This window comes from Podarcis melisellensis (assembly GCF_964234715.1).
Source record: "Podarcis melisellensis genome assembly, chromosome: 1".
Lineage (NCBI taxonomy): Eukaryota > Metazoa > Chordata > Lepidosauria > Squamata > Lacertidae > Podarcis > Podarcis melisellensis.
This window is the reverse complement of record NC_138528.1, coordinates 97150631-97177544: the sequence shown is the minus strand read 5'-3', so window position 1 is coordinate 97177544 and position 26914 is coordinate 97150631. Positions and strand designations below refer to the sequence as shown.

The 26914-nt window shown below is 41.6% G+C and overlaps 1 protein-coding gene across 1 annotated transcript in view; it reads left to right on the top strand.

The window, feature by feature from the left end:
* Positions 1-26914, top strand: part of LOC309379298 (von Willebrand factor D and EGF domain-containing protein-like) — a 195746-nt gene that overhangs the window by 56956 nt on the left and 111876 nt on the right. The window contains exons 6-12 of the mRNA XM_081928384.1: positions 2126-2215; positions 6517-6652; positions 9979-10196; positions 13325-13398; positions 15517-15793; positions 16665-16879; positions 21956-22908. Coding sequence (XP_081784510.1) covers positions 2126-2215; positions 6517-6652; positions 9979-10196; positions 13325-13398; positions 15517-15793; positions 16665-16879; positions 21956-22908 — 1963 coding nt within the window. The remainder of the gene's footprint in view (positions 1-2125; positions 2216-6516; positions 6653-9978; positions 10197-13324; positions 13399-15516; positions 15794-16664; positions 16880-21955; positions 22909-26914) is intronic.

Here is a 26914-nt window from a genome sequence, read left to right as displayed (position 1 = left end):
AGTGCAAAGTCTTGGCCCATGAACACAGCCTAAGAAAGCAGGCAGTGAGCTTCTGTATGGGAGCTGTACTTGGGTTGTTGGAAAGAATTTGGATAGTAAAATACAAATGCACAGGCCTCCCTTTTCCCTGGTAAATTAGGCTGTGACCCAAAAGCTACGTTAGCTGAACTCAACAGCTGATCTTCCCTCTGTGAGGTTTTTTATTTTGCATTTTTCTTTGAGCAGCAGGCTTCATATCATATCATACCACATGATTTCACAAGCCCCTCATTTTCTCAGTCTTTTGTCATCTGCTGTCAAGGGATGTTGTCCAAGAAACATATTCTAAAGAGAGGTTAAGCATGTAGAACTAGCTCAACAGTTCTTTTGCCACAATCTCCAATTCATTGACCCACACCCAATGCACAACCTTTCTTTAAATGCCAGGGCTTATCCCACTGGTGACACTTGTGTGATCCCACCCAAGCTGAGCCCTGCACGATGGTGTCCTTAATATGACAGTTATGCCAATCATCTTTATTTTCCTGATAAATTTTCCTGATATCAGCTTTTATAAAACCAAATAAAATAAAACATAGCCACCACAAAAACCTGGTGGCCACTTTGCAATGACCTCCCCGCATCCTGGCCACCCTTTTTAAAACCATAATATAGAAACAGAATTTCAGGCACATTACATTTTGGAAAGTAAAGTGGCAACTGAAACTATGGCTGTATAGAGGACCACCTCTCTTCAGGACCTGGACAACACCTCTACTAAGCATCACTAAACTCTTGCACACACCCTCTTAAAGCCAGCTATGAAGGTAGGTGCATGCACTGATGTGTAGCCTGAGGGTTACAGTTGTGCTTCTCACAGTAAGCATGCGACCTTTGAAGGACAGATATGTGTGTCATCAAAGCCCTGTTTGAACAAGTTAACAGTTTAGAATAGAGACAAGGGAACATGCACACTCCCTGCCTCCCATGTCCCTGGCCATGTCGCCTGGTCTTCAGACCATGTGATTAGCACAAAAGGTCTCTAAAGGGTTTTGAAAACATTTTCAGCTGAACTTGCGTAGAAGCTTCCTCACAAGTGAAAACTCTGGCTTGTCAAGGTTTCTAGTAGTGGGGACAGTTTCTAAGCACATTCAATCAAACATACTTTAAATACAATGCACTGCACTGCACTGCACTGCACTGCACTACACTACAATACAATACAATACAATACAATACAATACAATACAATACAATACAATACAATGCAATACAATACAACCTTCAGAAATCCATGCAAAGATCTAAAGAGCAGCTTGAGTGCCGATGGATGTTGAAGGCAAGGCTTGCATGTGTGTCCCTGGAACATGAATGCCTGATTAACCATTTCAGAAAGGTACAAATTGCCCCTGGGTGTTTTGAGAGGCATGTCTTCCATTAATTATTATTATTATTTTTTAATGTATTTACCCCTGAAAATTGTGGTGTAGAACAAATACAGCTGCAGAAATCACTACACAATCACCACAAATCAGCTTTAATGTTCTACAGTGGTACCTCGGGTTACAGACGCTTCAGGTTACAGACTCCACTAACCCAGAAATAGTACCTCAGGTTAAGACATTGCTTCAGGATGAGAACAGAAATCGTGTAGTGGCAGTGGGAGGCCCCATTAGCTAAAGTGGTACTTCAGGTTAAGAACAGTTTCAGGTTAAGAACGGACTTCCAGAATGAATTAAGTTCTTAACCTGAGGTACCACTGTACTGATTAATAACCAGATGCCCTAGTTTCCAGATAGCATTATTTCTGAACGTCAAAACTACCTGATCCAAGCCCTCTATACTTGCCTACCCAGAGTGAGGGATATCAGCTTTTAATTGCTACAGAAGGCACCTATGGATATCTGTAAGTACATGGAATTTTCCATTTCAAGATATGGGAGGATGGCTGCCCCCCATGGGTTCCCCGCTTGGCGAATGCATTGGCTTTGCAGCCAGCAAAGGGAAAGGCAAAACAGCAAAATCAGTCTTCATAGGGTAGAATATCTCAGCCAAACTTTTACAACACCTTCAATCACTCTTCATAAAATCTTAATTTAAAAAGAAAAGAAAAAAAGTTGTAAAATGGACAATTTATTTATTGCAGGTCTTTTGCACTGTCACAGCTTTTAGGTGGGACTCTCCTGATCAACAGTCTTTCCCTGAAGAAAGCGATGGATTCTATGCTGGGATTAAGGTAACAGCAAAAGACCTCATTTAACAAACTTCTCTAGCATATCCTCAATGGAGATTTCTATATTAACCACCTTGCTCCGCAAGACAACACACTGTAAAATTGGCTTTGGTGATTATAAACAATGTACTTCTTAGGTGCCCAAGGAGAAAATGTCTCCAAAAATTGCCTGCCATTCTATCAATCATTCTATCAGACTTTCTAAAGGCACTAACAGCTACAGCATCTAGGTGCCGAGAAATGTATTGTGAAAGCGTTTCATGTTCATTCACCTTCCGAGAGGTGATTATATGCAACCTTAAGTAGATAGGCACAGTTCTGCAAATTCAGAGTGATTTGGTCATAATGCCTGAGCCCTTGCGTTTGTCTCTCACACAATGTGAAATAAAAGTTGGGACGTCTTTAAATGGACAGCTTTTGCAAAGACTGGCATTTAGCGTCTGCATCCTTTGAATGCTGCGCTCTCCCATTCACAAAACTCTGGGGGCAACCCCCCATTATGTTAATGGAGAATTTTAGCAGACTAAAACATTTTCTGACCTTGGCTGGCCATTCAGTAGCAGATATTTCAGGAAAGAACCTTTCTTTCTCTCTTTGTTAGCTTTTTCTGGAATGCAATATAAATAACTGGCCAAAAAAAAATAAAAATCATTCCATTAAGGAAGCTGTAGTACAGATTAGTTTTCAAAAGCTGAGCCTATAAAAACAAGGACCTGCATGCTAAGTCTGCCATTATTATTTATGGGACAATACATTTTTTATGGGGCAGACTTCACTTTGATTCATACCTAATGCCTTTGATGGGAGACCTAACAGCACAATTCCCATCCTTGGGTAACGTGGCATCTCTCTCTTTCGAAAACTCATATGACACCATATACTGCAGAAACCACAGAGATACAGACTCCAGAGCAGGGTGAGAGGTGAGAAGTAGATACCTGGCTCTCAATATCTCCCTAGCCCATGTCCCTTCCACAGGCTACAATTCTCTCCAGGCCCCATTCTGTGCTCCCCTCAAGTGTTTTTGTTTGTCTGGCATAACTCCTTGAACTGTGCTAATGCCTCTTGCTTGCCTGGAGGGTGGATGGAGAGAGATGTGTGTAAGAAACCTATAACTTTGTGTGGCTGGAATGTAACCTATTTGTTGAACAAAGGTTAAAGTCACATTCAATACTTTGACCACTTTTGTATCTGTCTCCACCCACCGCTGGCTTGCAGTCCTCAGATGGTTCTCTGAGAGGGAGGGAATCCCCTGGGCCAAAAGAAACCAAAACAAGACAAAATCTGCCCTTGCTCCAGAAACTAGAATACAGGGACTGTGTCTTCTTTTTCACTGCATTGTTAAAAATTATTATTATTATGCTTTGGCAGCAAACCTGGGAGAAGAGAGAATCTATCTGTTTCCCCTCCATTATCATTCTGTCATTTCACTTAGGGTTAGACAGAATGGTAAGATGTGATGGGCTCTGCAGAAACCTCTTTTTTTTTTTTTTTTGGAGTGGGGTGTTGTATGCGGCACAATCATTTCCAGTTATGGGTTGTCCATCTTTATCTTCAGATGCATAAGTAACTATTGCATGGCACTTGTTTATATGTAACCATCAGGGAAGGGAACGGGTAGCAAGCGTAAACTCTGCATCTTGTATTCTCTAACAGGAAAGCCACCAGAGCCATTTCATTGTGAAAATGATAGTGATGTCATGATAATGTAAACCAGTTATGTACTGTTTTTCATTTGGAACAAAATGAGGAAACTGTTAAGAAATGGGGAGACTCAGGCTGGGGACAGAGGGAGTGACTCTGCATTAGAGCATATAAAAAAGGTAAAGGGACCCCTGACCATTAGGTCAAGTCATGGCCGACTTTGGGGTTGTGGTACTCATCTCGCTTTATTGGCCGAGGGAGCCAGCGTACAGCCGGCGTACATGTGGCCAGCATGACTAAGCAGCTTCTGGTGAACCAGAGCAGCACACAGAAACGCCGTTTACCTTCCCGCCGGAGCGGTACCTATTTATCTACTTGCACTTTGATGTGCTTTCGAACTGCTAGGTTGGCAGGAGCTGGGACCGAGCAACGGGAGCTCACCCCGTCGTGGGGATTCGAACCGCTGACCTTCTGATCGGCAAGTCCTAGGCTCTGTGGTTTAACCCACAGCGCCACCTGTGTCCCTCATTATAGCATATACTCGGTATCTTTAACAGCTGTTCTTCTGTCTCCAACGTGATGCCCTCAACGTACTGTTGGACCACAACTCCCATCAGCCCCAAGCAGCATGGCCCATGTCCAGGGATAATGGGAGTTGGAGTCCAACATATCTGGAAGGCACCAGGTTGGGGAAGGATGATCTATAAGGTTTCTGTTTCAACCCCTGGCGTCTCCAACTGGACATTCGAAAGTAGCAGGTACTGGGGTGGGGGAACCCTACCTTAAGCCCCAGAGAGCTTCTGCCAGTAGTGTAACCAATACTAAACATGATGGAGAAACAAATGGCCAGACTCTGCACACTCAACTCTACCATTAGGTTGAGTGAGGGAGCTGCTTGAGGCAGTACGTAGCTACTTGAGGGTGAGGTTTAGTAGGGAGGTGTTGAAAGATAGAGATGTGTGTCTTGTCTGCCTCTGTGCTGTCTACACAAGGCAGCCATGGAGTGCAATGGAGGCTGCTGTCCTACTGCTAGTAATGAAATAAGATTCAGCTGTCTGCCCAGCTGGCTCTTGTACATGGAACAGGGAGGTGTCATCTTGCCTTTCACTTCAGGCAACAAAATGTCTCAGGTTGGTCCTGGACTCTGCATAAAGCATATGCATTAGCATAAATTAGTCCCCCCCCCTTTACCTTACACATAGAAAGTAGAGTAATGTGCAAGCCATATGACCAGCTAATTATCCTAATATACAGCCCAGCACATTTTAATTAACTTTTTTTTTTACTAGTAGCTCTGCACTGAGCAAATCGGTTCCATGCTGTTAGTTATTAGGATTTTTCAAAAGGATTTTTTCTCCTGCATCAGAAATAAGAAACAATTACCCTGCTATTCCTGAAAATGATTTTGTAATTACTGAAGATGTTCAAAAGCAAAAGGTAACATTAGGAAATTAAGGCAATTTTTACTTAATAAGCAATTACGGTGGCTAATTTGGCAGAATGTTTGAGAGCTAAGCAGAAACCTCGGCAAGCCACCAAAATAGCAATTTCACCTTATCTTGGAATAGCAGCAAGCTCAGATCTTCTTAACGTGCTATCAAAGTCGTGAGAGAGAATAAGGAAGGCAAAAGCTGAATAAGACACCATGTGGAAACCCTTCCTTAGTGACTGGTTTCAACAAAGCAAAAGCACAGCAATAGGTGCAAATAATTCATCTCTAAAGCAACTTGAGGATCCTCCTCTCCCCCTTTCCTGTTATGAACACAAGAAGCTGCCTTATCCTGAGTCTGCCCATCAAGCCCATTATTGTGCATTCTCACTCACAGCAGCTTTCCAAAGCTTTCGATCCAGGTCTTTCCCAGCTCTGCTCTCTCTGAGGGTCTTTAAATAGGGAAGTTTGGCACTGATTCTTCTGCATGCAAAACTACATGCTATACCACGGAGCTGTGACTTCTCAAGACATTGCCCATATGTCACCAACATAGCACCTGCGGCCACACCTACACCTACAGAGGTCTTCCCTGGTGCAAACAGGATCCCATCCCGCAGAGCTGGCTCGCCCATGAGGTGAGGAGGAAACACCTGCCTCAGGCAGTGGAAGTGCAAGAGGCCATGCTCTGCCTGCCCCACCACTTCTGCTGCCTGAAGGAAGGCATTCTGGCATGTGCCATTGGCGCTTGTCCTCCCTGTCCCCGGGTGGAGAAGACGAGCAGCTACGTTTTGAGGTGCACCCCGGCTCCTACCAAGTTTGGCAAAAGCCAGGGCATTTCTGTGTGACACATTGCTGATTGAGTCCCACTACCCAGATTGGAGAAGCCAAGCGGCAACATTTTGAGGAAGTGCCCCGGCTGCTGACAAGTTTAGCAAAAGTTGGGGGTGCAGTGGCAGGAAGGGCAAGTTTTGAATATATTTCCTTCAGAAATTCAAAACTTGGAAACTGCTCTTCATTCTCCCTCTCCAAATTAGCCTTAAAAATGTTTTTTAAAATATAGATATTGCCTGCTTTTTCAGGAAAAATGTTCCTCCTTCTTGAAAGGGAAACTTCTGATGCAATAACTGAAAATTCACTTGTGCCTTCAATCAGAGGCCATTTGCCATCAAAACAGGCCAAGGCTTAATATGAGTGCAGTGTAAGACTGATCATCTGTCTCTATTTCCAGTTTGTGCCAGAATCCATACAAATTGCAGAAGATAGTGAAGAGCATATTTTGACAATCCTAAGTACCATCCCTATTACCTGTCTGGGCCAGGATGACATCTGTAAAATTACTTTGCAGCTGACTACCGGGGATTCTGGTAAGAGTCTTATGTCAGTGAGCATTTGATCAAGCACTTTTGCTGACTTTCCCTGAAATCTCTGTAATGAATCTAAGAGCATAGCATAGGTAGGAGAACTGCCATCATTTACTGCTAGAAGGCTTCATAAGACAAACAAAGGGATTGGCTATAAAACCAGAGAGATGGGGGAAAGTACTTAAAGCTTGTGGTCAGTGCATTAAACTATTTGGCTTAATGTTTTAGGCTAATTTGACTAATAAGGGTATTACTTATAGTCACGTACACAAAGGTGTGTACACACGTGTTTATGTGTGTGTGTGTTTACTGCAATAAACTCACTAGCTAGATCAATCACTTCCTCTCAATCCTAGTTTCTTATTTGTAAGATTTGAACCTATTTGTATGGAAGAAAATGATAGAATAATAATAATAATAATAATAATAATAATAATAATAATAATAATAATAATAATTGGACATTGGAACCAGGATTCTAAATATCTGGCCCTTTTATGTTGCTGGCCACTAGGGTAATTTCTCTGGAAGCCTGGTGATGGCTTAAAAATATCATTGCTTTGAGAAGTTGGGCTACTGTAGCAGATGTCATATCTTGTGTACTCATAACTAACTAGTGCAATAAATATTAGGATCCGGTTGCAATGTTACTTAGATGATTAAAAAATAATGGGTGGTTCTTCTTATCGGGAACTACTTCTCCTTATCAATGAAAGCTCTTAGGCTGCAATTCTAAACACACTAACAACTGAACACAGCAGAAAGACGCCAACATCCAAAGGAATGCACTGTTGTAAATCTGTTCTACATTTTACTACTGATGCTTCAGAAGAAACATCTGATGCACTGATGAAATTATAAATGAAGCAACACGCAGTGCACACAACCCAGAAAAGCCCCCAATAAATAGGGAGCTACACACACACACACACACGCCTATTTGTGCAACAGACTCCGGCTTGTGCAAACTTCCCCTTCTTCTCCTCCCCCTGTATCCCCCATGTACTTCTAAAATGGGGGATATACAGAGGGGAGGGAAGAAAGGGGAAGCCCCACTGCCTTTGCTAGTGCAACACTGGATCTTGCACGTAACATTTCAACCAACGGTGAGGGTCAAACTACAGTGTCCAGCAGCCGCGCCGGGTATATGGGGCAAAAGAGTCCTAAACCCCCTCAATATTTTGAGGCAGGGGGTGCAGCCCCCCTAATATTGAGGGGGCTACCATCCCCCACTGTCCCTGGGTGTGTGCCAGTGTGGCGAGTGGGAGGCTGGGAGGCCGATTTTCACCCTCCGTGCTGCCCTCTGCAATCGTCAGAGCATCCCGGTAGACACCCCCGCGTCCAAGCAGGTGTGGCCTGATGGGGGGGCGTCACACATGTGATGTCACACACACACGACAGTCCTACCAACTCGGTGTGCCTGGTGCCCAGAATTCTTTGAAGAAAAGAATGTGCTTCAAATGTATAGATGTGCACATAATAGATAACTATGAGCTGTGATGATTCTCTATCCTAAGGCTTGCAGTGTAATGGTTTATTTTATCCTGCGAACCTCCCTGAGACCTGAAGGTATAGGGTGGTATACAAAACAAACAAATAAATTAATAAAATGCCTACCTGAGAGTAACTTCCATAAAATTTAATAGGACTTAGTTCTTAGTATACACATATATGTAGGGTTATGATTATTTTAATGGTGTTGAAGAAGATTGTTTCAGTGATATAAAATACAATACATTTTATATTAGTATGCATTTACAGCTAAACATTTCATGAGTATTGATATATTTGTGTTATTTAACTGATCCTTGATCTAAAGGCCATTTCACATTTTACCTTATCTGACACAGAGATTGTCAGTATTGTGTTTAATGTATGAAGAGTGACACAAATGTCATTTTTTTGCATGAGGCACTGCTGCTGGGAAGCTGATATAAGAGTCCTTATGCAGAAAGACATTTTCTCAATCCATCACCTATGACAAGGCTACCCCCCCTGCCGCCAAAGTGAAGATGACTTGTGCCAGAAAGCAATATGTGAAGAAACCTATAGAATAGTTTTTTAAATACTTTTTTTTTAAAAAAAAAATCAGCTCATGTTTGAGGCTGCTGGATGTAAAATATATAACACGGATTTAAATTGATTAAATGACATATTTGAAATTGAAAGACCTACATTGGCTCCCAGTACGTTTCCGAGCACAATTCAAAGTGTTGGTGCTGACTTTTGAAGCCCTAAACGGCCTTGGTCCAGTATACCTGAAGGAGCGTCTCCACCCCCATTGTTCAGCCCAGACACTGAGGTCCAGCGCCGAGGGCCTTCTGGCGGTTCCCTTGCTGTGAGAAGCCAACTTACAGGAACCAGGCAGAGAGCCTTCTCGGTAGTGGCACCTGCCCTGTGGAATGCCTTCCCACCAGATGTTAAAGAGAAAAACAACTTCTAGACAACTGAAGGCAGCCCTGTTTAGGGAAGCTTTTAATGTTTAACAGACTACTGTATTTTAATATTTTGTTGGAAGCCGCCCAGAGTGGCTGGGGAAACCCAGCCAGATGTCAGCACTGAAAAGAATACTGAATATTGGTCCTTCACAAATGCAGAAAGAGATCTCCAAATTCAAGCAATCCCATGATGAATTCTGTAAAACAGGAGATTTCTGTTTTGATTTGTTTTCTGCTGTGATGCATATTCTGGTGAACTCCAACCACAGGCAAACTCATCAAGTTCTTTAAGTTTCTAGAAAGAAAAGAAAGACTATTTTATTCCCCAGGGAATTGAGCTGTTTGTGAGGGATGTTGGCTTCTGATATCACTGTCACTAATTTGATCTGGTCTTCTGCTGTTGTTAACATTGCAATCATATACATGCCAACCCAAGATGGGACTTACTCCCAGGTAAGCAAGTACAAGATTGCAGCCAAAGTATTGCTGTTTTTGTGTATTGAACGCATGTATTCCATCCTTCTCTCTCTCTTCTCCTCTCTTTCTCTACAGCTATAGAGCTATATATAATATTTTTATATGGCCTTTTTGTGCTAGTACTTACCAGTATGGAGTAATGAAACCCTTTTCTTTTCTTTTCTTGGAAGGGGGGGGGGAGAGAGAGAGAGAGAGAGAGGTGGTATATGAGATTTAAAATAGAGAGAAGTGTGTATTTTTCTTGCTGTCATTTTTTCCATGTAATGGTTCTGTTTGAGTTCATGTCTGGCGGTTGAAATAGCAACAATTATTCTGATCACAGATGGAAAACCATCCATCTTCCTTTGATTAAAAAGAAAACCTAGCTATTAACTTCTCAACAGAGTTATGAATTCCAATATATTTGCATTTTAGATGATCTGGGAAGGAGGTCCCCAGACATCGCTCTCTCAGCATGCCAGGTGGCTCTGGAACACATGCCCTGCGAGGAAGGTAGCTGTGCAAGAGCTTCGATAACTGTAAGGGCTGTGAATGACTTTGCCGAGGATGGAAACCTCACCAGCTATATCAGAGTGGAGCCTGTCCAAACGAGCAATCCGCTTTGGTGGGATTATACACCAATGGATGTCAAAGTGGGTTAAAACAAACAATGAGTTTGATAAGAGCATTCTAACCAGGCATTGCTGTCCTATTTATTTTTGTATTTGTAATTCACTTTTCTGTCCCAGAGAAAATCCCCCCTATCCACTTTATGTGTACCCTTGTACCATGTTCTCCCCTCCAACCACCCCAAGTAATTTCACATTTGATAATCTGAATAAGGCCAGAGAACTGCAGCTAATCATGTCTCTCTAGTGAGTGTAACTTTTTTATATTTTTATTTTCAAATACAGTACATGTTTATCCCATTGTGTCCCATTTGGAGCTATAAAGTTATAAACACACTACACCTAAAAATGTGTGTGAAGCAATCTTAAGTCTGCTTGAATGCAGACAAAGGCAATGATCGTAAACACATGTATTTGAAAATAAGTATCATTGCCTGATTTACATATGGCTACCGTATTTTTCGCTCTTAGTTTTTAGAGGGGGAATGCAAGAAAAAAATATTCTTTAAAGGGAGCGCTGAGCAGAGCCTGTATGCATCCCAGGCTCTGGTCAGCACTCCCTTTCAGAGCCTCCTGCCTGCATTCGCTCCATAAGATGCACACACATTTCCCCTTACTTTTTAGGGGTGGGAAAAGTGCATCTTATGGAGCGAAAAATGCGGTAAATGCTTATGACCAGCAAGAAAGCTAAGATTGCAGAACCACAATTGAAAGGAATCAATGGAATTACTGGGGTAAATCCTAATAAGTGTCTTGAGATTCTGTGTCAATGTTTAACTCTCTGTGGTATCACTTTGTAGACATTGACACTGAATCTCAAATTTGTTGTTCTAATAAAAATATTTGTTTCATCTGCTAACAAGGTTCTGATACAGTATATAGTTGATTTGATTATATTAAAAGCTTACAACAATGATGCCAAGATCAGGGTCTAGTTAAAAATCTTCACTAAGTCATTTAATTCAAACTACATACTATAGCATGTAAAGGTCAAAAGAGCCAAGAATTGCTTGCTTCTAAATATGATAATGAACTACTGTTTCAATATACCCTATGTTATACTTCTGGTTTTGAAACTGGTTTTATTTAAACAGGTGCTTTAATTTCAGCCAGATATCTCCTTCTTGCGTTATGCGGAAAGTTTCACATTGCCACACTAACAAAGCAACTCATTATATAAGGTTTTGCTTGACAAATTTGATCTTTGTGAATTCTGATATGAACAGACCAGATCTTGGATTGATGTGCAGATCTGATCAGAACTTAGTATTTATCTCTGTTCTCATTCTTGAAGGTTCAGACACAATTATTGGCTCCAAAGACATAAAAAACTTGTTTTTAAAATGTGTGTTTTCTGAGAATTTTGTTTGGAAGAACCCACTTTTAAAATATCATGGAATCATAGAAGTGTAGAGTCAGAAGGGATCCCAAGGGTAATCTAGTCCAACCCCCTGCAATGCAGGAATCACAGCTAAAGAATCCCCAACAGATGGCTATCCAACCTGTTTAATAACCTCCAGATAAGTGCACCACCTTCTGAGATAGTCCATTTAACTGCCATCAGAAACTTCTTCCTAATGTTTATCTGGAATTTGAATCTCTTGGTTCTGGTCCCACCCTTTGGAGTAGCAGACTTGGGTACTATGGCACCCTGTGCAAAGCCAAAATTTGGCAACTCCCCTCCAGCCCATGCTCTGCCTTCCCAAATGCAGGTAAGGAGGTGCCCAGCTTTGGGAAGGAAGCACAAGGGATTTGAGTGGATCCTGGAGCCCTTCCACCTCCTTCCTAAAGCTGAAAAAGTGCTAATTCGGCTTTGAGAAGGAGGCAGGAGGATTCCAGGACTCTATCAGAGCCTCACTCCTCCTTCCCGAAGCCCATTTCCTTGCTTACCTTGCATGAGACAGTGGCCCCTCGCCTCAGTGCCCAGTGCGTGCACATTGCTCAAACGGCACTAAATCTGCTCCTGAAACAAGCTTGCTCCAACATTGATGTGACTCCCCTTCACATATTTGTAGATGGCCATCATATCACCTTTCTGTCTTCTCTTCTCCAGGCTAAATATACCCAACTCCCTCAACCATTTCTCACAAGGCTTGGTTTACAGACCCTTTACCATCTTGGTCATCCTCCTTTGCACATGTCCCAGCTTGTCAATGTACTTATTAAACTCTGGTGTCCAGAACTGGACACAGTACTCCAGCTTGGCTCTGACCAAGACTGGATAAGGTAGCACTATTCCTTCTCTTCTGGACATTATACATCTGTTGATGCAACTTAGAATGGCATTAGCTTCCCACCCACTTGGTGAATCACGCTGTTGCCTCATGCCGAGTTTATGGTCTACTATGACCCCTAGATCCTTTTCACATGTACAGTTGCCAGTGTCACCCATCCTATATTTGTGCATCTGATTATTCCTGTGTAAGTGTAGAACCTTATGTCTGTCCCTGTTGAAATTCATTTTGCTACTTTTGGCTCTGCAATCTGTTAAGAGCATCTTCAGTACTAATTCTGTCTTCTGAGGTATCAGCTACACCTTCTAGTTTTATATCATCTGAAAATTTGTCCTTCACCAGGGTTGTAACTGACAGTAGTCACACCCAGAACAGACCTACTGAAATGAATGAACATGATTATGTTAAATCCATTAATTTCTGAGTATTTAATTAGATGCAATCATCATACTTACATGTGAATTTTCTTGTGGTTTTTAAGAACTCTCAGATTAACGCAGAAACTAATGACTTATTAGTAAGCACGTGCAAAAATGACATGGATCAGAAATAATTGATTCATTGATCGCTGCTTTGCTTTTCAGGATTCTAGATTTCACACACTTCCAGTTAAAAACTTTTTTATTGTAAACTTTTTTTGGATGGGCAGGGAGAGACTTGTTTTTTTTTGCTGATGTTTACCTAGAAGAAATAAATTATATAGCCTTTATATACTTGCTGGGTGCATATAAAATAAGTAATGATAATAAGTAAAACACAGGAAATACTGATCCTGTAACACACTTTAAAAGTCACATTTTGTTTCATTCACCCATAAAAGTCAAATGCAGCCCATAATGTTTTATGAGTAAAAAAATAAAATAAAAAATGGAGCTCTGCCTCAGAGACTGTATGCATTACACATCTCATTTTAACTAGGTCACAGTTCAAGACCTCCCCACAGAGAACTGCTACTCTTTGACTGATCCACACATCATCACATTTGATGGATGGTGAGTATTCTTTCATGAAGCTATTTGGCTTCACAATAATGATATGCTTTAGTATTCTGTTCAGCTATCTAGGATGCTATTTTATGAGTTTACAGTAAATGCTGTAGTGCAGAATCCAAGGGATGTTAAACACACACATGAAAAAAAATGCCTTCCAAGTTTCTAGCATTTGCTGTCACACCCAGAAAGACTTGTGAGACCAGAAAATAGGATGATAGTTATAGCTATTAAAATATAACAACAAACCAATTAACCAGATTAACTAAATTCCAATAGCTTCTGCAAATGAGGATTTAATTAAGGCTGTGTGTACGCTATACTTTTAAATCACATTTGAAGTATATTTTCCTCCTCAAAGAGCTATAGGTGGTGCAATTTCTTAAGAGGTGATGGGAATTCCAACTCTGTGCGAGGTTAACTGCAGTGCCTAGAATACTTTTAAAGGTATTGTGTGCACACTCCTGGACATATAAACTGGTTTTGTGTGCCCCCTCCACAAGAGGTCTGAAGGGTGGGAACATGAGAATTGGCCTACTCTGTGGTGGTTTCCTGTTTGTGGATGCTCTCCCCTGGGAGACTTGCCTGGCACCTTCAATACATATATTTAGTTGCCAGGCAAAAACTTTCCTCTATAACCAGGTATTTGGCCTTTAACTATCTGTGGCCTTTTGTAAGTAGGTAAGGTAAAGGTAAAGGGACCCCTGACCGTTAAGTCCAGTCGCGGACAACACTGGGGTTGCAGCATTCACCTCGCTTTATTGGCCGAGGGAGCCAGCGTACAGCTTCCGGGTCATGTGGCCAGCATGACTAAGCTGCTTCTGGCGAACCAGAGTAGCGCATGGAAACGCCATTTGCCTTCCCATCAGAGTGGTACCTATTTATCTACTTGCACCTCTTGAGTCATCTTTTAAGAAGGGAAGAGGGTGGCAAATGCGCCTCCACTGAAGTGTGGGAATGACATTATAGAAGCAGGACATTTTTCTTGAATATATTCAAAGCAAAGGGATAACATTTTATGAGAATTAAGCCTAATGTAAGTATGAACAATGGCTAGAATTTTATTCAATACATTTTGCTTGGTTCATAGCAAGTTTTGACAGATGATCATGTTGACCCTTTTGTCTCATCGCATCCCACAATATGGCTGTTCATAGGATTATGCCATAACACTGAAATCTAGGAAACTGTGATCCTTAGCATGTTTGCTCCAAAATGTTCCATTAATGTCAATGGAATTTCCAAGTGATTGTTATTAGGTTAGACTGCCACAGGAATAAGAGCCTTCTGTATCAGTTGCTGTTGAAAAGCATCTTGTTCAGCCATATGGAAAAAGCCAATCTTCTGTGAGCATTTTGCATGGAATCAACACTCATGTAACCACCTCAGCTTATGTCATCCATAGCTAAATGCAGAGTGTGCTGCAGCCACCATGTTGGCATGCGTTCCAGAGCAAGAACATCATCAGCTTCTCAGTGAACCCTAGTAGACTTGAGCTCATGCAACAGTGAAGAGTAAAACTGACAAATTGTTCCAGACGTGGCCATTTGCCAGCTGAGAATCCAGTTAAGAGTAAAACTTATGTTTACAGCCAATATGTTCTAAAGGGGGGAAAATATGACTTCATTTTAATGCGATTCTGGCAGAGCCCTAATTTTTCATTTGAAATGTTCACCTAGTCATAGTCAACCTTGTCGAAGTGGGTGATTAGTCACAGAAGATATTATTTGAGTGCTGGTTTTGCTTTGAAGAACATCATGCTGTAAAGCATCCAGTTACAACTAAAACATATTTATTAAGGCCCGGAGGCAGAGATATTTTCCTATTTACTTTTATCAAATGTTTATCCTCCTTATCCATGCCTGTTGCCATGACAGCGGCTCTCAGGCAGCTATGAGCTCCTCACATGAATTCTTATGCACTCCCAGCTAATAACTCTGGTGGCATTAGTTTGCTTATGTTGATGAAAAAGTGTTTCTTCACCAAGAGTTTATTTTCTTTTCCCTCTGAGGCCAGCCACCAAACTGGTCTAATTAGGGAGCCTTGTTGGTTAGAGTAAAAATGAGCAGCTAACAAACTGTGAGTAAATCCTTCCTTTATGTTGTTCTCTTGATTGCTTAGGCGTTATGACAGCTACATGACTGGAACTTTTGTGCTGTACAGAAGCCTGAACCGAGTGTTTGAGGTGCATGTGCGCCAGTGGCATTGCAGCAACCGCCATCTTGCCTTTGCTTGTAACTGTGGTGTTGCCGCATGGGAAGATAATGATATCGTTATCTTAGATATGTGCAATGGGCAGTTTCTGGAAACCAAACCTCAACTGGCAATTAAAAGCATCAAAGCCTCGTCACAACCAAATGTCAGAATCATGGAGTCCTATGGAGGGAGAAAAATTACCGTACGTATCTCAAATTTATTTGGGTTTTGGTTTTGATAATTACCAATGAGAGAGATTACTTTTGTAACAAAGCAGTGTGAAAGATCGAGTATCCCTTGCTAAGTTGAATGGCCAACCACTGGTGTGTATTAGGCTGTCCTAGCTGAGGTAAATTCCACTCAATGTAAGGCTAAGAAGTGTCTTCCAGTGGACAGAATACTGCCCATAAAACATCATAGCAGGAGTTCAAGCCCTGACTTAGCCACAAGCTTAATGGTTTAAAATACAATCATTTCCTGTGTGAATTGGTCTTACAAGGAATATTCTAAAAGTATTGGCCATATATATATATATGGACGCGGGTGGCGCTGTGGGTAAAACCTCAGCGTCTAGGACTTGCCGATCATCATGTCGGTGTTTCGAATCCCCGCGGCGGGGTGCGCTCCCGCTGCTCGGTCCCAGCACCTGCCAACCTAGCAGTTCGAAAGCACCCCCGGGTGCAAGTAGATAAATAGGGACCGCTTACTAGCGGGAAGGTAAACAGTGTTTCCGTATGCTGCGCTGGCTCACCAGATTGAGCTTGTCACGCTGGCCACATGACCCGGAAGTGTCTGCGGACAGCGCTGGCTCTCGGCCTATAGAGTGAGATGAGCGAGCTCACAACCCTAGAGTCAAGACTGGCCCGTACGGGCAGGGGTACCTTTACCTTTACATGCATATATATATATATATATATATATATATATATATATATATATATGAATGAGACCATTTCCCAAGGAAAATCACAGAGGTGATCTTATTGTCATGCATGCATGCACACAGACGCACACACACACACACACACAATTGCTGATGGAGTTCATATTCACCAGATTTGCTCCTTCTCCAGATCTCATTCCCTTCAGGAGCATTTGTTCGAGCTGATGTGAGCGACTGGGGAATGAGTTTGACAGTAAGGGCACCAAGCATTGATTTTAATAGCACCAGAGGTTTATGTGGCATCTTTGACAGAAACAGTCAGAATGACTTCCATGGGCCTGATGGGAGCCCTTTACTTTCTCGCCAAAATAACACGTCTGAGGAGGACTTCATAAAAGCTTGGAGGTAAGGAAAGGAGATTTTCAATGGTAAGGGATGCGCCGAAAAATGAATCGCCATTATAAGAGCGTTCTATACAAGCTGTTCAAAAAGTGTTCATTTTATGATCCGGCACAGAGCTGCAGTGACAAAAGAAAATGCACTGGCCTTCAAGACCCCTCAAATAATACACATTATCAGCTACTGTTAGAGAGATGTTTCATATTCACAAATGACGTCACATTGCCAACTGCCCTGAGATCCTTCTGAGCTGTGACAAAGGACAGTTCCCAGCCATCCAGGAAAATGTAAAATAGGGATAGAAGGCAGAAATCAAAGGCTTTGATATTTCCTCTGTTCTTTAATTTCTGAATGCTGATGCCAAGTACATGGCTGTGGAATTCAAAGACAGATTTTGACAAGATGTGGCAAAGTGCGTAGAATGAAATGTTAATATTTAAGAAGCCTATTCTGTTAAATAAATAGGATGTATAAAAACCATCTGATATGGATGTTCAAATGCCAGCTGGAGGACTTATAGGCACCTTCCATTTCAGAGAACTTTCAAAAGTGGAATCCAAACACCTCCATTCTTCTTCTAAAGCAAGTGTGGGGCATTTTTAACCCTCCTGATGTCACTGAACTATAATTCCAAGCAGCCCCAGCATGTATGGCCTGGGAGTTGTAGTTCAGCAGGAACTAGAGGGCCAGAGGTTTCCCACACATCTTCTGAAGCATCTTTAGCTGTGACCAAGCACTTGGGAAGTACTAAAGCTCCACAGTCCATATAATGCAGGAAGAATATGATTATTAAGGTGAACACATGCAGCAACTTGCAGAAGCAATTCTGGCTTCTGCAGTCAGGAGTTTTAATGGAGCAGCATTGTTTCTTTCTGCTCTCCTCCGAAATGCTGCAAAATTCAGCACCCCTACAGAATCATCTCTATGGTGGAATAGTGGACCTCTGCCCCTTACTGCCACTATGTGCCTTTCACAATGTGTGACCTACGGGTTTCACAGTTATATGACAAGGCTCAGAACACAAATCATTACCTGCCCTCCTTTTTCTGAGTGCAGCAAGTAATGACTTACTCTCATCACGTTTTCGGACCTCTGTGCAAAGCCTTCACATCACACATTGTGGGAGGTGTGTGGTGGACAAGAGCAGCGCACACTCAGTCATTTATGCTTTGATCCAAAGTCTTCATGAACCAACCTGTACCTATCCTTCAATATCAACACTCCCTCATTAGGACTGATTTGTACAACATGGATTTGCAGCACATGCCAGGCCATTCTAGGTTCAACTTTCCTTAAGGCACTTTTTACAACCTGAACCTATTATGCAGGGGTTCATGGCATCAGCACCCCAAAAAGGGTCTTGTTTTCCCCATAGCTGCAACCTTGGATAAAAATCAAAATCAAAATTGCTCTCAAATGTTTCTCTAGTTATCTCTTCAGCTTGCTGCTTTCCTTCCAGATCACATTACTGCTCCAAAACTGTCTACTCTAAACTCTGGCTTTATCTATTGAAGGAGGGGGCCCCAACCTATTCACTGTCTCACACTGAACCCCTTAATTCCCCTTAATGGCTCATCACCCAGGCTTTCACCTTCATAGCTTGGATATTCTAGGAATTAGAAGTCTTGATTAAATTATAACACTTGCTGGATTAAAAAGGTCTGGAACACAGCTTCAGACCCCAAAGTCATATCTATTAGCCCAGGACACACTGTTTGTGGATGTTGTTAATTCAGGGATTTATGTTGTATTCAATATAGGTTTTACATAAGAACTACAGATGTGGGAAATGAAACAGATGATTTAGGTGTCATTTGTGAAAATCACTGAGAAAACACAGCAATGTTGTTCATATAAATAATGAAGCTCTCCAGATTTTCAAAAAGCATGTTTACGAAATCAGGTAGAAGTAATGGAGATGGAAGCTAGTAAAGCATTTTCAATTGGCTGCCTTCAAGCACTTGGAACTTCAGCACCTCCAATCACCAGGGACCAGTTGGAGAGTTCGCCTACTGGTAGTTCTGTTCTCTTATTTCCACAGGTATTGTTCATTGCAGCTTTAAAACTGAGGGTGTCCCATAGCTGTTTAAAGCACTACATACTTCCTGCAAAAATAAAAGAGTTTAGAGTTGCAATCGTATCAACACTTAACTAGGAGTAAGACCCATCAAACTCACTCTGTTAGCACTGTTAAAAGTTCTAAACTCCTTTTTAACCTGCAACTCAGGATATTGCTTAATGATTCTAAGGAAGTTGACCGTAGTCCATGAAAACCTATAAATGTACGTGTGCTCTAATAAATGAGTCTTTAAGGTGCCACAAGACTTGCTTTTTCTTATCATAGTTATTTTTGCTTTTAAGCAGGTATACATACTTAAATCCCGAAAGTCATATTGGAGTGATACAGCCACATTATTGCATTTCACTCCAAGTAAAAATGTTATTATTAATAATATTTTTCCTGCTCACTTTCTTCTGAAGGTTAGCAAAATAATAATAAGTTCCAGTTGAATTCTAAGATTGTTGCTACAACCCTGCTGATAACAGTTTGTTATCTTCATCTCACCAATGCATGTTCATACTTTAAGATCCAAGCAGAGGAATTCATGCATTTTCCTGTTAGCCACTGGAGTAAATAAGTGTTCAAGGGCATTATTTTGAATACTTCTATTACCTTATGCAGCTAGGGGCCATATACATGTTGAAGGAAACTTTCTTGCATTTATCCCTAGCCGGGTGAAAAAACTACATGTGCTACATGCACAATTCCACAGCCCAATAAGGCAATGGAGGTTGTAGGCACATGCCCCCTTTTAAAAAGCCACTATTCCACTGACCATTTGTTTAGTATGGAGTCTTGGGATTGAATCTAGTCATACAGCCCCTCCCCCTCTCTTTTTGCTTCAGCTGCAAGTGGAGGGGAGACCACTTTCCTTCTCTGATTGATGTTATTTCACCTTCTTTAAAAAGTGCTTTGCATGTGGACTCAAACTCCAATTATTTCCTTGTATCTTTTTAATCCAAAGGATAAATGCTGATGACCTTTGCCAAGTAATCACTTATGATGTAACCATTATGTAAAGCAGTAATCTCATCTATAATGTCCTATTAAGTGCTAAGGAGAATTGTAACTCTCTCCTTGTTTCTGACCAGGTATGCACTATGTACACACTTCAGCCTATGAAGTGCTGTGCTTTGGAGTTTTCCAAAAACACTTTGTAGACATCTCTTTGCAAGTGTCCATACCTGCACATTAAGCAGACAGCATGAGCAGTTTTAAAGCACAGTGGTTTGTTGTTGTTTTGCTCCTTCCTCTTTCAGCACCCCAACCCCTTTTAAAAAATAATTTTGCCTGTAAGTTTATTGATATACTAGAGATAGCAGAGAAGGCAGACAATGTACTTTATGGCTTTGTGTATACATATCCACTGATAGATGGATGGATAGTACATTTCTCCTCAGCTTTTGGCAGGATGCTAAGTACACATGTGTTCTTAGGTTATCACTCTAGGGAAGCTTATGCATTATGCCATACACATGTGCAGATGTTTGTGTGAATGACTGTTCCTTGGTGAATTAAATGGATTGAAGTCCTAAAAATGTGGAATATTGATTGGGTGTACTGATGCACATGTGTGGAGTATATGATCATGTGTGATGTTCAATTGTATCCACCCATTCAGGAAGGAAATATGTGGGAAAAGAAGGGTTCATTTTCTTAAACTAGAGATCATTGGTTATACTGCAGAATATTGGGGCTCTGTGTTTTTCATATTATAGCTGTCATGGGGGAGACAACTTGAAATATTTTCAGATTAAAATGCAACTCCTTCTTGCTCTCTAGGCAAGATAACCTATGTCCAAAAACCGGGGTGGGGGTGGGGAGATGTACAATGTGAAGAGGAGGAAGAATTCTTAGGTAGGCACAGAGGCTGGGTTAGCAGGCATTTCTGCATCAATGAGATGTTTTGTCAGTTCAAACATTTCTACTGAGAAAGACTACTTAAAATGCAAGCCATTTGAGAAATGTACATGCAGCTGGAGTTTTCTTTGAAGTTTTAACACAGCCATTTCAGCATTGCTGAAGAAACAAGGAGCTGCAGTTGAAAGTTCAATGAAATGAAGTTTCATTGGCTCCTCGGTGTTACCTGGATGCTGGGTTGCATTTGGCTTAGCATGTTACAGGCTGCACAAACCTGCCACAGATTATTATTATTTAATTTAAAAATGTGGAATTTTGTATTCATATTGATTGTATTTCAGTGTATTTTCTGTATTTTACAAGATAAATATGGAGGATGCTAGGGGCTGAGACCCTCTTTGCTATGCTCACTAACCTCCTGCTATTCCTCCCAAGTTAACCCCATAGAGTTTCCCTTTCCCATCCCATGCAACTACTAAACTCACTTTTCACCTTCCCAACTCCATTTCAGAAGCCACTTCTCTCTCTTTTTCTGCTGCCCTGCTTTGCACACATTTTCACCTTCACCCCATGCCTTCTCCTTCTCCTTTTGCACACACCTCTTGCACACATACCCCCCCCCCAGTAACCACTTGCATCTTCCTCCTTCCACACATTGCAACTGCTAAACACCCTTTTCATCGGCCACCGATTGTGAGGCCACCATTCCCTCTCTTCTTACTCTACTCAAACTTCTCCTTCAGTTCTTCAGCTGCCACATGTGTGAGAGACAAAGGATGTGGAGCCCCCAAATACTCCAGAGTAGTTTACTTAAATCTCTACCATGGTTTGAAACTGCCATTTTCCTCTTAGTTCCCTCCAGCTCTGCTTTACTCAATAGTCTGCTGTTTTAAGCTACCACTTCTTCCCTCTCAGTGTCCCTTGCCTTTTCTCCCGTGCAACAGACATGGGTGCTGTGCAGCCTGCCTTCACTTTTGGTTCCCTATACCACCCTGATATCAAGTCAGAATTGTGACTTGGCACCACAAATCCTCCAACAGGGGCTGTGTGATGATATACTTACATTTTTATTATAGAGATAAATAACTATGAAAGTTTGATCAGTGAGAGAACACCAAGCCTTTTTAACTTTCTGACCTGCTTCTCTTTTATTTTATCAGAATAGCTCCAGGGATGAGTTTGTTTGACAAGAATCCACCACTGTCAGAATGGAAGAATAGGACACATTACTGTCTGTGTCAGAAGGAGCATTCACTGTATTTACAGTCAGTAAATGCTCTACACACTTTTCAGCATTCTCCTCCGGAATCTTTAGGTTGTTTTTATGAGCGTGTGGATTACAATTCTGTAATCCCATATCTAGATGTCACACCAGAACATCCTACTAACTTGGATGCTGATTCTGCATTCCTAGCTGATGGAATATTACCACCTAGATCTCTTGAGCAGTGGCATTTGCCTCAGGCAACCAAAAAGAAAGACAGCCCCAATGGCCTTTTAAACCCAATTGGTCAAAACATCTCATTGAAAAAATCAGGAAATGAAACCTATTTTGAGTCTTCCGATCATTGGAAGGAGCTATCAAGAGAAAAAAGGCAAGAAGCTTACTGGGAATCCTTATCTGCTTCCTCTTCTCAAAGCTTGAGTCAAGCTGACTTGGAAAGTTTCACCTACTTTTTCCCAGAAGATTATTTTGAAGGGAGGCGGCCTAAAGTTCAGGTCACATGGCCTACTCCAAGTGGCCTAACCTCAGCAAAAGCCTTAGCAAGCTGTCAGAAGGTTCTTGAAACCTCTCCCATTGGCTTGGCTTGTAAAGGGCTTCTGGGCACCCAGCTGGATGTGGCTATTGAAATGTGCCTTTTGGATGTACAAAGCAAGGATGACCTCACATGGGGAGCATCAATGATTGCATTTCTGGAAAATTCCTGTGAAAAAAAGGTGCTGGAAAACATAACTATATGGTTTGATTCAACAAGTGAGCTACCTGCTACACATAAAGAAATAATCAGAGCTCTCAGGTGCCCTAATCTCTGTAATGGACATGGGCAGTGCAGTATGTGGGGATGCCAGTGCTTTGAAGGATACGATTCCCATGACTGTACAACCGCCAAAAGTGAGTAAGAAAAGAATTATGTTTGTTCGTAACCTGTGTATCTTCCTGTAGCATTTGACTTAATGGAACATCTGCAGAGAGCAATTTGCTCTTCAAACAGCTTCACTAGTTAAGACCTATGATGAATTAATAATCAGGTTTTGACCTTGACAAGCTGATCGCAATACCTGGCTGGCTGCTCTGGAGGCATGTGGGTTTGTGCACACAAGTTTACCTTGGTAAACTTGCAAAAATGGATTTGACAATTCCCTTAAACAAACTGGTTTGAGAGAAGCGATTTTCTTTCTTATCATCCCCATGCTACAAAAACAAACTCCTAAAAAAAAAGAGAGAGAGAGTCCCCAACACAGATGTTATACTAATTTCAGAAGGCTCAGTTGCAGGAGTGGGGGTGACTATCTGGAAATGTGGACTGTGATGTCATCAGTACACTGACGACACTCTGTTCTACCTTTCTTCCCCATCTACTCATTCCATGGAGGCTGTTGAAGGAACTGATGTCTGGAGGCAAATTTGAGCTGGATCAGGACAAACAAGTTGCAGCGGCAGCCAGACAAGATAAGGATGTTGTGGGTAGGGAAACTACCTAGATGGAGGTTTGCAACTTATCCATAACCAATTGGACTCCTCCTTTGCACAAGCTCAAGCTATTTATTTTCTAACGATCTCAGAATTGTCAATTGCAACTTTACCTGCAGAGGATGGATCTCACCTCAGCTATCCATGCACTAGTGACATCCATGCTGGATTAATCTAATGCACTCTATGTGGGGCTACCTTTAAAGGTGGTTAGAAACATCAACTGGTGCAAAATGTCAGGTGCCAGGCAGTTGGAACATGTGACACCTACAGTCACTACACACCAGGGGTGCCAACTTGAATAAAATATTGAGGGGCAGGTAAGCCCTGCCCCACATAATCAATCACAAGACGCAGCATGCACACACTATTTGAATGGCAATGCCCATCAACTTTGGAGGGGGACGACCCCCTCAAATATTTTATTGGGTGAGACCAAAGGGACCTCAGCCCCTAGGAGTTGGCTCCTATGCTACACACACACACACACACACACACACACACACACACACACAAGTCCTTTATCAATTTGGCTTCAAATCAAATTAACTTGTATGAAAACCAATTCTGATTGATTTTAAAAAATGTTTACATTATCCCACAGATGAAAATCAGTATTCTTTTCTTTTTAAAAATAGTTCAGTTTTGTAGGGAACTTTGATCATCCCTTCTTCTTCTTCTTTTAATTGTTTCCTGATATTTTAACTTTCTGACATTATATTACAAAATGACCAACTAATCCTTCAATCTTAAACACACATTTTTAGGAGAAAATCCCACTGATACCAATATAACTTGCTTCCACATTGCTATTTGTGGTTGTAGCCTGTCCACTTACATGAGATGGAGACTAGTAGCTGAGAATCAGACTGCAAAATCAGAGGAGACTGCCAAAGGGAGTCGCTCTCTCTTCCCTCGCCCCCCATTTCATTTATAAAGTGATGGCAAAATCTCCAACAAACAATGTCAAGGTAATGCACAGCAGCCATTCCAGAAGGTGAGGCTGATGAACCTGGGAAACCTTTAACATTTGCTTTTTCAGTTTTCCATAATACACCTGAGATTGCATGTTATTTTCTCATAAAAGGAAGCTTCATCTTAAAGATCACTCACCCAATTCACACACAGTCCTCCAGATACATATTAACCACTTGGGTGCTACAACAGAGATAAGGAAATAATAAACAGTTGCACTTATTAGAGTGATAGCTTGAACTTATGACAAATAATATTATCGTGCTCCCTTTTAAGCTGTGGTAGATGTATCATGGGAAGATGTGTTGCTGCCAGTATAGACATCTGAGGGTTATCTAGGCCCAGGTAAACTTTAAGTGGCAGATAATAACTGAGAAATACACATGCATACATATAAACAGATGGAATGCAGGTGGAGCTAAGGGTTAAACCACAGAGCCTAGGACTTGCCGATCAGAAGGTCAGCGTTTCGAATCCCCACAACAGCGTGAGCTCCCGTTGCTCAGTCCCAGCTCCTGCCAACCTAGCAGTTCGAAAGCACATCAAAGTGCAAGTAGATAAATAGGTACCACTCCGGCGGGAAGGTAAACGGCATTTCCATGTGCTGCTCTGGTTCGCCAGAAGCAGCTTAGTCATGCTGGCCACATGACCCGGAAGCTAAACGCCGGCTCCCTCGGCCAATAAAGCAAGATGAGCGCTGCAGCCCCAGAGTTGGCCACGACTGGACCTAATGGTCAGGGGTCCTTTTACCTTTTAACATATAAACAGATCTTGTTTTCAGCACCTGTCAGATGGGCGCTATTGTCAATATAAGAGAACAAGAGAGGTGTCCATGGTGAGGTGTCCAGCACCTTTTTCTAGAAAAACAGCACTGCATATAAACATATACTATGGGTGATGTTCAAGTGTTACTCAGAGTAAGCTCACTGAAGTTAATGGATTTTAATCATGCTCATTACTTTCAATGTCTCTACTCTGAGTAAAAGATAACTGAACACCACCCTTTCTCACATTCACTCTTAATTCACTTACGCTACATACATACTTCCAAATGAAAGTGCAGGATCAGGGGATTGGAGATACAGAATTTAAAATTGCTACTTCATGAGTCCCTTTGTCCACCTTCCTTCTCTGAAGGACTGGCCTGTGTAGCAGGTTACTTGTCCAGAATGAGCTAAGGCCACCAGGGTATTCTGCCCAGACTAGACTTTCCTTGTCACCTTTGCAGCTAAATGGCCTGGAACCCAAGTACCTAAAAGTGCACCTTCCCCAATATCAATAATCTCTGACCCTATGATCTGCAGCCTCAGTAATGGTGCTGCTTCTTAGTGAGCATGTCCCATTTGTGGAATGCCCGCCTTGGTCAGGTGTGTCTGTCTCCCTCATTCTTGACCTTCAGGTTGAATTTAAAAGCATTGCTCCTGGCACCCCTGAGATAATTGTTGGGTAAAATGCATTTTATAACCATTTTATTGCTGAATTTATTGTACCAGTTGCTGGAAACTGCAGGATGAGAGTGAAAACTGGGATCATCTCTTCCAAACAGAATAGCACCAACAAATTATGTTTAAACCTACATTTTTAAAAACAACAACAGCTCAGGTCTCTTTGAATGGAGCCTCTTAGCATTATCTCTGTGTTTGTTCACAGACAAAACTCCCCCCCCCCTTTAACAACCAGCTTAACCCTCTGAAAAAACACGCACAAAAAATACGCTCTTTTATGTAATAACACTACAAAAACATGCAACAAAACAATGTACTAACAGAACGATAGTTTCCTTGACTTGTATGTCAAGTGTGCATAATTATGCCTTCTGTTGAGGAATGTATACCTTGATACTTGTGCTATAGGGAATAAAGTAATCCTCCAGTGAACCTTTCAAGAAACAAAAAGGTGAAGACATTGCAAATAAGGATTGCAGAGACAATGTGAAACATAGCCTTGGTACCTGCATTTGATGAGCACAGGCAAGAAAAGCAAGCTTGAATTGGTATTGAATTATGTTTGCTCTCTGGTATTTTGTAAAAATCCATTCCAGCAAATTGTATAAAATATCAGGTTTAAATGTATTGTCTATAACATAGTAAAAAAAGAAAGAGTTTCAACAGAACATAAGAAGAGCTCTCCTGGATCAGGCCCGGTGACCTATCTAGTGCAGCATCTTGTTCTCAGAGTAGCCAGCCAGATGCCTATGGGATGCCCCAAAGTATCATCTGAGTTGAGATAGTTTTCTAGTTCCAATGTATCTTTCTGCTTAAAATATGGGGGGGGGGACAGTTTTGTGTATTTCAATGAATTTCTTCAAGAAAAAGAAATAGGGGTTACATAAGAACTGTCTTCTTAGATGAGAGTGGTGGTTTATCTAGATCAGAGTTACCCCTTTGACTGTGGCTGAACAGATGGTCTGGGACATGGATGGAGAACTTACAGCCCTCCAGAGGTTGCTGGA